This window comes from Nannospalax galili, unplaced genomic scaffold (assembly GCF_000622305.1).
Source record: "Nannospalax galili isolate Female #2095 unplaced genomic scaffold, S.galili_v1.0 scaffold278, whole genome shotgun sequence".
In the NCBI taxonomy this organism is placed as follows: domain Eukaryota; kingdom Metazoa; phylum Chordata; class Mammalia; order Rodentia; family Spalacidae; genus Nannospalax; species Nannospalax galili.
The window spans coordinates 13,343,289-13,356,292 of record NW_008347536.1 but is presented as its reverse complement, the minus strand read 5'-3'; the positions used below and the strand labels follow the sequence as shown (position 1 = coordinate 13,356,292).

Genomic DNA, 13,004 nt, shown 5'->3' with positions numbered 1-13,004 from the left:
GACTTGAATTCATAGAGATCTGCCTGCCTCTGCCTCCCTAGTGCTGGGACTAAAGGCTTGTGCCACCATGCCCAGCTAGGGGGAAGTAGTTTTTAAGACCTTTTTTTTTTTTTAATGTGTATGTCTTGCCTGCATTTAAGTGTACCCATGCATGCAGTGCCCATGGAGGTCAAGAGGGGGTGTCAGATCCCCTGGAACTGAAGATATAAATGGTTGTTAACCACCATGTGGATGCTGGGATCCAAACCAGGTCCTCTGTAAGAGCAGCAGTGCTTTTAATTGCTGAGCCATCTCTCCAGCCCTCTGTTTCTATTTTAAATACCTTTTTCCCTCATATTAAATACTTAATTGTAGCTTTTCTGCATTTGGCTGAAAGGTAACAGTGTTATGTGTACATAATTCTTCATGTTTAGGAAAGGTAGTGAAAAGCAATACTGCATTGATATTTATGTGTTTATATTGCAACAGTGTTTCCTTTTTAAAAAGTTTAAAATTTTTTGATTTATTTTAATGTGTATGAGTATTTTTGCCTGCATGTATTAAGTATACCATGTGTGTGCAGGGTCTATGGAGGTCAGAACAAGGCTTCAGATCCCCTGGAACTGGAGTTAAGGAAGGTTGTTCGCTGCTACATGGATGCTAATTACCAAACCTAGGTCCTCTGTAAGAACAACCAGTGTTCTTAACCACTGAGCCATCTCTCCAGCACAAATGTTTCCTTTTTTAAAAGTGAAAGCTGAAATTGATATTTTTCAGTTATAATTCAGGGTATTCAAGCTTCCTCTCCCTATAGCTTAGTTACTCTGTAGTAGACTTATTTTTTCTTCCTGATTCAGCTATATGCTATGATCAGCTTAAAACCAATTCTTCTTGGTATTTCTCCTTTAGTTATAGTGGTTATATTTTTATTTTATTTTTATTTTTTGTAATATTTATTTACTGGCATGTATGTAAGTGCACCCATGTCATGCAGTGTCCGAGGAGGTCAGAAGAAAGCATCGGATCCCTTAGAACTGGAGTTACAGACAGTTATTAGCTGCCATGTGGGTGCTGGGAATTGAACTTGGGTCCTCTATAAGAGCAGTCAGTGCTCTTAACTGCTGAGCCATCTCTCCAGCCCGGTGGTTATATTTTTAAAAAGTGAATAATTTGCTGAAAGCATTTTCTTTTTGAGGTGGGAGATTTTGAAAATGGCTGTCACAGTGACCTTTGGATCTAATTATGAAGAAAATTTTGATTGAAGAAAATATCATCTTAGACTTTTTTTTTTTTTTTTTCCATTTTCCCCAAGGAAAATACTTCTTAGGTTAGAAATAGTCTTTCTGAGTTACTAGGTTTATAAGAAACTACAGCAAACTTATCTGATTAGCTTTTTATTCTTCCTTGGGAGAGAAACGTTTTAGAAATAGTGGGGAGGGTATAAAATCCTTTGAGAAATGTAAAGAAAGATATTCTAACAGGTCAATTAAAGTTGAGGAAATATGTAAATAAAGAAAATTATAGGCTAAAGAAATATTCCTGGTAACTCTTAGCAATTTTAACTTAATTGCTACTAAAATGATAGAATGACCTTTTAAAAGATGGTAGATGACCTTATAAAACAGAAAAAGTTATACACTTTTAGGCAAATAATACTGCCTTAGTCGCTGAGAGGTGACACATTGGGTTTGGCACTGGGACAGTGCAAAACAGTCACAGGGACCTTAAAAATCCATAACATAAAAATACCTAAAATTCTCTGGCAGGGAAAGATGATTAAATTTAAGCTCTTTTTAGCATAGGAGGAAGATAGTACAAGAAAGGGAACAGAATTCTACTTTATCTTGGGCTAGCCATTGGATCCAGCACATGACAAAATTTTATGTGTAAAATTAAGTCAAATTGACTTGCCATAGGTTTTTGCAATAATGCATTGAAAACTGACTTAATTGTAAATTAATGTCTTGACACCTTGAAATTCCATTTTCACATTAAAGTGATACAGGTTACTTTGAACTATAGTTAATTGTACAAATTGTTTTATTTTTTTATAAGTAATGATAAGTTTTTCTTTTGGCTCTTTTCTTCTTGTAGGCACACAGGCAACCTACACCCGGCCAACAGTGAGCCCGTCTTTAGGTCGGATGACGGCAACCCCTGGAGCTGCAACCTATGTGAAAACTACCAGTGGTAGCATCATCACAGTAGTACCCAAATCATTAGCTACATTGGGAGGCAAGATAATTAGCAGTAATATTGTTTCTGGTAGGTATATCTAAAATATGTTAAAAGTATTGATGACCTTTAATAAGAAAAACTATTTCACTGTGACTCTATCAGATTTTTGCTTAGTAATCTGAAGCTCTGTTTTCAGTTCTTATGTTTAGTGATTAAATACAAATTTATAGTTTTAGTATTAGATATTTACATATAAAGCTTTTGATAAATCTGACATTGAAAGATCATTTAGTTTTAGATTGCAATGAAAAAGATTATATTTCCATAGTGATTTTTAATTTACAAAAAAGTCTCCCATTTGTCAGCCCTTTCAGACTTTATATAACTCTTGAGGAATCTATTTACAAATGGAGACAGATTTGGATTCAGGAGATTCATATCAGCTGGTCCAAGGCCTACTAACAGAATAGCAGAAGAACTTGAATTTGTACATCTAAATATTTCACGTTTTCCGTTACTAATGTCACTTTAGCTTATTAGATGTAAAATGTTTGAATATCTTTGCTTTTCACCATTTATACTCTTTGCTTGTAAAATATATTTGCTTTTTAAATATATTTTACTTGGAGTGAAACTAACTCTTGGCCTGTTTATTAGTGTATTGGAACCTTCCTGGTTTTTATTGACTTGAGAATTCTTTCAGTATTTGGGTCATGGAACTTGAAGTGGAATGTTAATATAGCATCTGCCTTGATTGATTATTATTTTTAATTAAAATAATCTGATTAAGCCAGCCTTGTGAATTTTAACTGTCTAACATTTTTGTAGGCTAGTCACCTTTTGTCTGCCCCAGGTGAGTTCTAGCATTTCTAAAGTCAAGGGACTGAAGTTCCTGGCAGTAATTTGATGTTACTGATAACTCAGAGAATGGAAAAAGCAAAACAGACCATGGTGTTGGCATAAAGGTTTATATTTAAAGCTGTTAATTTTGGCTCCACTCTTAAGTGTGAGAAAATCCAATGTTTGCCAGCCTGAGATGGGTGAGACCAATGGGAAAAAAATCATCGTGGTCTAACTTTTAAGTGGATATTTTAAATAACACAGCTAATACTCAAAATATAATTTACTATGTGACATTATCTTCACACAGCATAAAACACATTTTTCAAAAACCTGTTCATGCTTTTCATTGGAAGATAACTTTTTATGACTTTGAACAGCTTTATTTGCTCGAATATGTGAATTTATAGTATATGTATAGCTTGCAGGTATGTCTAAATGTCATGAGGTCTTTGGTTTGGGGCCTTGTTTATGATGTAGCTGCTTTGTACTATTTTGGAGTAATATTAAGTAATAAGCACATCCTAGAAGCAGAGATTTTATCTGATAATAATACACGTATACACACTATTCACTTTTGTGTTAAAGATGAAACCACTCAAGGTTACTTGCTATTTCAGATGGATGGGTGTGTATACGTGGGAAGAGTTACTAAACTTTTCCAGCAGTGTAGGATATACTTGGCATACAGCTGAAACAACTTTATTTGTTGCATAGAGATTATCATATGTCTGCCTCTACTTCACTGTTTGATACAATGTCCAGAGAACCTCTCTCACTCTTGGTTTCTCTAAACCAGCTTTTGTTATATCACCAATCTTTAAGTTATTTAATTCTGTGTGTGTGTATGTGTGTGTGTGTGTGTGTGTGCATGTGTGCATATGTATGCATGCACATTCATGTGTGAACACATGGGATGCATGTAGAGGTCAGAGGACCTCTTTCTCAGAAGTTAGCTTTCAGTAGGTCCTGGGGATCAAACTCAGGTCATCAAGCTTGGGGCAAATACCTTTACCACTGAGCCATTTCACTGGCTCCCACATCACTATTCTTTATACAAAACAGTTACTTCACTTTATATTCTTGCTATTTCATAATACTGGGATTATAGTATAGTATTTTTTAAATATTTTATTATTTTAATTTTATTTTATGTGTATGAGTATATTGCTTGCATGTGTATAAGTGCATCCGTGTCTTGCAATGCTCAAGGAGGACAGAAGAGGGCGTCAGATCTCTGGAACTGGAGTTACAGATAGTTGTTAGCCTCCATGAGGGTGCTAGGAACTGAGCTTAGGTCCTCTGCAAGAGTAGCCAGTGCTCTTAACCTCTCTAGGCCTGTAGTATAGTGGCTTTAAAATGTATTCACTGTAAATTGGTAGCTTGATTGAACAAATTTAGAGTTTTCTGCCTTCACCTATGAGCGGGTAGTGGGTTCTAGAATCCCCTTCCTCCACCAAAGAATTATTTTCCTAAAATATTCTCAACCATCTGGCTGTAAGAATAGAAGACTTTAAAATTTTTTATTTATTTTTATTTTATGTATATGGGTGTATTACCTGCATGTATGTAAGTGTACCCATGTTGTGTGATGTCTGCAGAGGTCAGAAGAGGGTGCTAGATTCCCTGGAGCTGGAGTTATGTTAGCCACCATGTAGGTGCTGGAACTCAAACCATGGTCTTCTGCAAGAGCAGCCAGTGTTCTTAACTGTTGAGCCATCTCTCCAGCCACAAGAATAAAAGACTTTAAAACAAAGCAAAATAAGAAACAAAAATTCCCTCTCGTTGTGGAGGAATTTAAAATGGTACAAAGAAAATTAAGAGCCTGTAAATTTGTATAGTATAAAAAAATTAAATTTGTATTCTTGTTTCATGTAACAATTTAGATTATTTTCCCATACCAGAAAATGCACTCCCTGGGTTACATAGCATTCTCTCATATACTATAATTTAATTGTATTCTTCTTGTTGGATAGTTTAGGTTGTTTACAAGTGTGGTTTTTCAAAAATTTTTTGGTTAGATTATTATAAATAATCCTTTGATGAACATACATAAATTATATATTTATGAAGCTCTTACTTCCTTTGTATAATTCATAAGACATTAATTTTCCATAGTATTTCTAGAAAAGTCATAGTTTTATTTTTTTACAATAAATATTGGGGTATTTTGGAGACAGGGTCTTACTGTGTAGCTCTGGCTGGCCTGAAACTCTATGTAGACCGTGCTGGCCTTAAACTCACGGAGATCTACTTGCCTCTGCTTCCTGAGCACTGGGATTAAAGGTGTGCACCACCATAACCACCACCATTCTAGATAGAATAAGCAAATGGAAGCTATGCTATTTATATACCTATGAATGAGATTTATGTCAGATTTGTAAGGTTTTTTTGTGAACCCATTTTATATAGAAGTTTGGCTTCTTCAGAGTTGATCTCATTATTGTAACTCTACAGACATTACGAGAAACTGTGACAGTGGCAAGATTTGGTTGTGTTTCCTTTAGTCTTTCTAGTATCTAAGCAAGGAACTAGTGTTTGTATACTTTTTCATTTATTCATTGCCCCGTTCTTTGGCCAGAGCAACCTAAAACATTACCCAGAGACTAAAACAGAATGGTTTAAGAATCTCTGAATAGTAGGCTCTGAGTCAATAAATGTGTGTTCTTTTAGTCAACCTAAAAAAATGTTCAAACTTTTTTTTTCCCCCTTGGGGTGCCTGAGACTGAACCCAGGGCCTCATGCATGCTAAGCAAGTACTGTACCAATTGAACTATATTCTCAACCCACCCTTACCCACTCTCTTCTAGGTTTTATTTTGAGATAGGGTCTTACTAAGGTTTTCAGGCTGGCTGGCCTGGAGTTTGTGATCTTCTGCCATAGCCTTCAGAGTAGCTGGGATTGCAGGTCTGCCCCACTTGTGCTGACCATAATCATTTTGATTTTTTTCATAGTTTGCTGTTACTGTTCGAGACAGGGTCTTACTATATATTCCAGGGTGGCTTCAGACTGGCTGTGTAGCTACGCTGCCCTTGAACTTGCTTCTGCTTTTTACAAAAGCATTATTTTAAAAAATAAGAATCTCGTGGCTGGAGAGATGGCTCAGTAGTTAAGAACACTGGTTGTTCTTACAGAAGACCTGGGTTCAAATCCCAGCACCCACATGGCAGCTAACAACTGCCCGTAATTCCAGTCCCAGGGGATCTGACAGCCTCTTCTGACCTCCGCAGGCATTGCACGACAAGGGTGCACTTAACCTACATGCAGGCAATACACTCATGCACATAAAATAAAGATAATAATAATAATAATAAAAGAATCTCTGAAAGACATCATTATCGAGCCCATTATAATCTAAATGTGATTTCCAGGTGATTGTGTCCGTTATTTGTACTCTTTTTAATTATAGTCTGTGTAGGTAGCTTCTGATCTGCCAGATAGTGTATGAGATTCTGTGATAGAGAAGCATGTACATAAGTTTTAATCTCTACTCTAAAGAATGCCAAACAGGGGCTAGAGATGTAGCTCAGTGATAGAGTACTTGCCTAGTATGAGTGAGGTCCTGGATTTGATCCCCAGTGCTATAAAGCAAAACAAACAAATAAGAAACTCAATTGAGAAAAACAAGAATGCTGAAAAGCTAAGCACATACATTCTGTTGTATCATGGAAGCTGTAAACCTTCTGCTCTGAAAGCACAGATGACCTCCTTTTCTATTTAAATAAGTGATGCTTCTTTGTTCAATACAGCATAGATAGCCCTGACATAAATTGACACTGGAATTTCAGGCATTTAGAATTGTTCATTCTAGACAAAAATTACATTCTATTTAATATAATATTATGCTTGTTATTTCCTGTGTTGGTCCTGTAGCATTGTCCCCTATCTAGCTTCCCCAGTTTATTAAACTGGTAGATTTATAACTTTCACCTAAATTCATAGATATTTTAGTAGATGTAAATAAAATCACCCGTTGAGCAACTTTTGACTCAAAAAAACAGCGGTCCTTATATTTTGGTGTTGATTTAAAAGCATAGTTTATGTTTTCTTGAGGTAATTTTTACCACTAAGGTTTTTTTTGTTTTTGTTTTTTTTTTCTTTTTCTTTTTTTGGTCTTTTTGAGACAGGTTCTCCCTATAGCCCCAGCTGAACTGGATCTCACTGTGTAGACCAGGCTGGCCTTGAACTCACAGAGAGCTGCCTGCCTCTATCTCCCAAGTGCTGGGTTTAAAGGCATGCACCACCACGCCTGTACTGCTTAGTTTCTAAAAACACTTTTTCATGACAAATATTTGGTAAGGCTTCACTGCTCAAAAAGGCCTATATAGTCGTAACGAGGGTTGGAGGTATCAAGAGTTAAAGTTGGTACAAGCAAACAACAAGCGGCTTGGTTCCTGTGGTTTGTTAACAGCTCACTTATTCACGACTGTAGTTAAAGGGGAAACAGTTGTGAAGCTCGTCTGTAGATAAAAGTGCCCTCTTGAGGCTGGAGAGATGGCTCAGTGGTTAAGAACAGTAGTTGTTCTTGCAGAAGACCCAGATTCGAATCCCAGCGTCCACAGGGCAGCTAACAGCTGTCCGTAACTCCAGCTCCAGGGGATCCAACAACCTCTTCTGACCTCCACGGGCATTGTATGACACGTGTGCACTTACCTACATGCAGGCAATACACACATACACATAAAATAAAAAAAAATGAATAAAAATTTTTTTTAAAAAGTGCTTTCTTGTGTAACTGCTTAGTGGTGCCATGGACTAATGAGACATTGGGCATTAGTAAGTAAATTAAAAAGATTTTTTTTGTTTTGTTTTTGTGACAAGGTCTCCCTGTACTAGGTATTATTATGTGATCATCTGGTCTGGAACTCACTATTTAGACAAGGCTGGCTTCATTCTCACCAAGATCTGCCAGCTTCTGTCTCCTGAGTACTCGGATCAAAGGTGTGCCCTGCCCAAGATTTTTTTTTTTAATAATAGGATAGCCATAATTAGCAGAGTATTCTTTTTTTTTTTTAATTTTATTATTTTTATTTGATGTGTATGCGTGTATTGCCTGCATGTAGGTAAGTGCACCTGTGTCGTGCAATGCCTGGGGAGGACAGAAGAGGCTGTCAGATCCCCTGGGACTGGAGTTACAGACAGTTGTTAGCTGCCATGTGGGTGCTAGGATATGAACCTAGGTCTTCTGCAAGAACAACCAGTGTTCTTAACTGTTGAGCCATCTCTCCAGCCCCCAGAATATTCTTTAAAACTCTTAAAAATCAACTAAATCCTTCTTATTCTTGATGTTATATTATTTTAAGTAATGTGTCAATTGGAACTCTAGAAAGAAAAAAATGTTAATATTTTCGAGGGGAAAACAAAATTTTACTTAATATTTTTGAGAGTATATTACTATGTTTTTATTTAACCCATTTTGTACCTAATCATGTAATATACAGACCTACAGAAAAATATGGTATGCCTGCTTTCTTAGGCACAGAAATTTTGTAGGATTAAAAGTATTTGGATGGAGACAAGTGGACCCCAGGAGCTTGCTGTACAGTCAGCCTAGCCCAAACAGTGAACTTCAGGTTCAAAAAAAAAAAAAAAAAAAAAAAAAAAAAAAAAAAAAAGGTAGCACTGGCTCTGATCTGTTCAATATGGAAACCAACACTGAGGGGAAGCTGTATACTGAATAATCCTAAAAATTAAAGTCTGATAGAACCTCAAAAGCTGTGTATAGGAAGGAGTGCATTAGATGGTGGGAAGCTATATTGTTAGCCAAGAGTTTGTGGTGTTTACTGTTGATTAGGAGGAACTAAGAAGGTTTAACTTGGTAGATTAAGGGCCTGAACCAGTGTAAGGTTTTGTTTTTGTTTTAACATTTATTTTCTTTTTGGGGGTGGGGTGTGCCAAAGTCAGAGGACAACTTATAGGAGTTAGTTCTCTCCTTTGACCATGTAGGTTTAGAAGATTGAACTCACATTGTCAGGCAGGGCAGCAAGTGCCTTTGACTGCTGAATCATGTCACCAGCCTACATGTGGGATTTTGACATTCGGGGCGGGGGTGGGGGGGCACTGGCTTGGAACTAGATCTAGTAGGAATTAGATTTTTGAAAACCCATTTAACATATTGCAGGTTCTTGACATAAAAGAATGTTGGATGTGTCAGGTACATAAAGCTGTTTGTATGATAGAGAAACAGCAGAAGACTGTTCAGGAGTGTAAACTGATAGCATTTTTAAAGAAGATATATTCCTGGTAAATTGGGATCATTCACATGGGTAGTGAACATCAATTACAAAGTAATTAAAACTCACTATGCTAAACACTGAGGAGTCAGTGACATTAAAAGGTCATGTTTTGTTGACAGGTCCTGGGAGTAAACAGCATGAATCAAGATTTGTACTAGGATTTCTAAGACAACTAGAAGAATATAGAGCATAAATTTAATAGTAGATGGATTTGATAGGTAGAAGAGAAGCAGATTGTGAAAGGATGTAGGGGAAAGGGCACTGTATGTTATAGTAGATGTTATACACTTAGAAAACTTAGAAAATAGATCTTTGTTTTTTTGAGATGGGGTCTCCCTGAAGCCCCAGCTGTCCTGGAATTCTCTGTAGACCAGGCTGGCCTGGATCTCACAGAGATTGGTTTGTTTCTGCTTCCTGAGTGCTGGGATTAAAGGCATGTGCCATCATGTCAGGCAGTTCTCTTGTAGAGAATTAGGTTTGATTATGGTATTTTGCAAGTAAAATGTGTTTTTGTTGTTTCTTTCCCCTACACTTGCTCTCCACCCAGTCCCTCCCTGGTTCCCTCCCACCTTCAGTATCTCCTTTCCACTGTCATGCCACTTGTAACTTTTTGCCCTCCCCGCTCCTTTCTCAACACCTTTTGCACCTTTTGTTACTTTCTCATGGTTTCCTGTATAGTTTCACAGCCTGTACTCACTTTATAACTTCTTATTTACATGATTACAAACATTAAAACTTAAGATCCACCGATGAGAAAGAGCATTCAATACTCATTTTTCTAGGACTGAATTACCTCACTTAGTATAATAAGAGAATAGACCTTAGTGATTGAAAAAAACATGTTTACCCATTTAAGTCAGTTTCATTTCATATTCTCCAGAGTAAAGCACACATTGAATATGTAGCTTATCTGTTCATCTATGCTCACTTTGTCTTTTTTATTTATTTTTTATTCATTCATTTTGTTATTTTGAGACAGGCACAGACTGGAGAACACACAGACCTCCTGCTTTTGCCTCTCAAGTGCTGGGATTACAGATATTCACCACCATGCTTGGGTTTACATAGTGTGTTTCTTTTCACAAATTTTCAGTAAAGCTTGGTGAATTTTGCTGTTTACTTCTAGTGTTCTTTTTTGAAGAGCTTTCCCATCAAGCTGGTCACATAGATTTTTTTAATATTCGATTTGAGGAATATGTGTGTCATGAAATAGAGTTTGATTTGCTTCATTTAGCTAGGTCAGGACAGAATCTTGATAGGGAAATGGATAAAGATGTTTTTAGATTCTGAATTTGATATGTAGGTCCTTAGATTCTCAAACGATGACTGCTTTAAGAGTCAATTCTTTAAAACCTTAAAAAATTTGTTTGTTTGTATTTTATGTGTGTGTTACAGACAGTTGTTAGCCACCATATGAACTGAACCTGGGTCCTCTGCAAGAGCAGCCAGTGCTCTTAACCGCTGAACCAACTCTCCAATCCCAAGAGTCAATTCTTAGTATCTTCTCATTCTGGGATGACTTATAACTTACTCTCCAAGCCTTCATTTTTGTCCTTTAGACCACATTCATGTCATCTAAATAGAGACGACATTGTTTATACATGTATTGTGTCCAACATGCACAGGAATAACCAAGTATCACTAGTCCTTAACGCAGGCCTCCTTTTCTTCCTCCTTCTCTAAGGAACGACTACCAAAATCACTACAATCCCAATGACTTCCAAGCCCAATGTGATTGTTGTGCAAAAGACTACAGGAAAAGGAACGACCATTCAAGGGCTCCCTGGCAAAAACGTTGTCACCACATTGCTAAATGCTGGAGTAAGTAAGAGCTTGACCTGCAGGCTTCAGTGAGCCATTAAGAATTTTAAATACCAGCTATCCATAAGTTTTCCTAAGGACTTCAGAACTCCACATTGATTAGAAAGATTTGATTTACAACTACTGTGATAGAGTAACTTTTTATGCATCATCACTTGATGCTGTATTTCACAATAATTTTGAAAGCATGTTGCTTATAGTTGTTCATAGTGAGGTGACTTGTGATCTAGGTACTTAGCTTGGTTCAGATGGAAAATTCCTCTGGCTTGTCTACAAGAACACTTTTAGAACACAAATATTCCTGCTGATAGCCAGTAGATTGTGGCTTAGTATTTGACTTAGGTTGGAAAAGAAATATTTGAGTTTAGAATAAAATTAATTGAAGGGGATCTGTTACTTAGGTTTTTTTTGTTCTTGTTTTACCATTTTTACCACTTGTAGTTCTGAAGCTGATTTTTTTTTTTTTTTTTTTTTTTTTTTTTTTTCTTTTTTTAGTCTTTTGAGACAGGGTCTCCCTGTAGCCCCAGCTGTCCTGGAACTCACTTTGTAGACCGGGCCCTGCCTCTGCCTCCTGAGTGCTGGGATTAAAGGCGTACGTCACCATGCCTGGCCTGAAGCTAATTTTAAGAAGCAGGAAAAAGATACACCTGGGCTTTGTGTCTCAGTGTTCCAATTTGACCTTGGATGACTTATTCAACTTCTCTATTCCTTTATTTTTCATGTGTACCTTGGGGTGGTGATGGTTGTTTTGAAAGTGCTTACAACAGCGTCTGGTACGTGGGGAGTTCTTAGTCATTGGTTTTCTTGCTGTTCTTAGTATTTAAGCATTTAAGCTTAGTAGCCTCCTTAACTTTCCTAACTTTACAAAAAGGTGGAATGCTGTGTTTCATTTCAGTAGCTCTCATAAAAGCTTATACATCACAGTCTTTTACAAGTGTTGAGAGGGGTCCAGAATTAGGCTTTTTTCGACATGTGGGAAAGACAATTATTTCTAGATTGGATTCACAGAGTATCAACAGTGAAGTCTGGATTAGAATTCAGATTTTCAGAATCCTGTATAAGTGTGGTTCTATAGTACTTGGATTTATAAAAGGGATACCATCTGCTATAGGTCCTATGTGATTAAAGAGATTTAAGAGTCATGTGTGAGTTATATTTACTTAATACTTCAGTTTGACACAGCAAGACTTGTAAAATAAACAGATCAACTTGTAAGACCATTATCTTCACCACATGGGAACATGCACCTGTACTTATTACCTGCATCCTGTGCTTGCCCACAGCACAGAAGAGCTTTTTCAAATAATACCCTGCAGTTGGTTATGTTTGGGTCATTATACTTGGACAGGACCTATTAAGCATTTAATAGAGTGGCATGTCCATTTGCAAACTAGTGGCTCTTGACAGATAGCTCAGAGCTCTTTCCAAGACTGCTACTGCTGCAAATGGTATGTGAGAGTTGAAATAAATAAATTGCCTGATTGGCAGCTACTTTTATTTCTTTTAGTTAATTTTGGCAGATAGTTAAGTTTATGATGTATGGAATCAGATTTAGCTATGAATTCTCAGTGATTGCTTTTTTTTAACTTTTAAAAACTTATTTAATTTTTATTTTATGTGTATGTGTGTATTGCCTGCATGTAGGTAAGTGCACACGTGTCGTGCAATGCCTATGGAGGTCAGAAGAGGCCATAGGATCCCCTGGGACTGGAGTTATAGACAGTCATTAGCTGCCATGTGGGTGCTGGGATTCAAACCCAGGTCTTCTGCAAGAACAACCGGTGTTCTTAACCACTGAGCCATCTCTCCAGCCCCAGTGGTTGCTTTTTAGACAGCTCACCCAGATGCTTTCATCATACCAGCCATTAAGTTTGAAAGGTTCTAAAATGATGATAGCTAAAAATGAAGAATAACGATAATGTGAAAATCACAAATTCCTTTTAATTTCAT

At 36.9% G+C, this 13,004-nt stretch overlaps 1 protein-coding gene across 14 annotated transcripts in view; it reads left to right on the top strand.

Moving 5' to 3' along the window:
- Emsy (EMSY transcriptional repressor, BRCA2 interacting) overlaps positions 1-13,004 on the top strand; it is a 77,017-nt gene that overhangs the window by 40,105 nt on the left and 23,908 nt on the right. For all 14 annotated transcript variants that reach the window (XM_029568838.1, XM_029568837.1, XM_029568835.1 and 11 more), the window contains 2 exons: positions 2,074-2,244; positions 10,918-11,054. In XM_029568838.1, the coding sequence (XP_029424698.1) occupies positions 2,074-2,244; positions 10,918-11,054 (308 nt within the window). The remainder of the gene's footprint in view (positions 1-2,073; positions 2,245-10,917; positions 11,055-13,004) is intronic.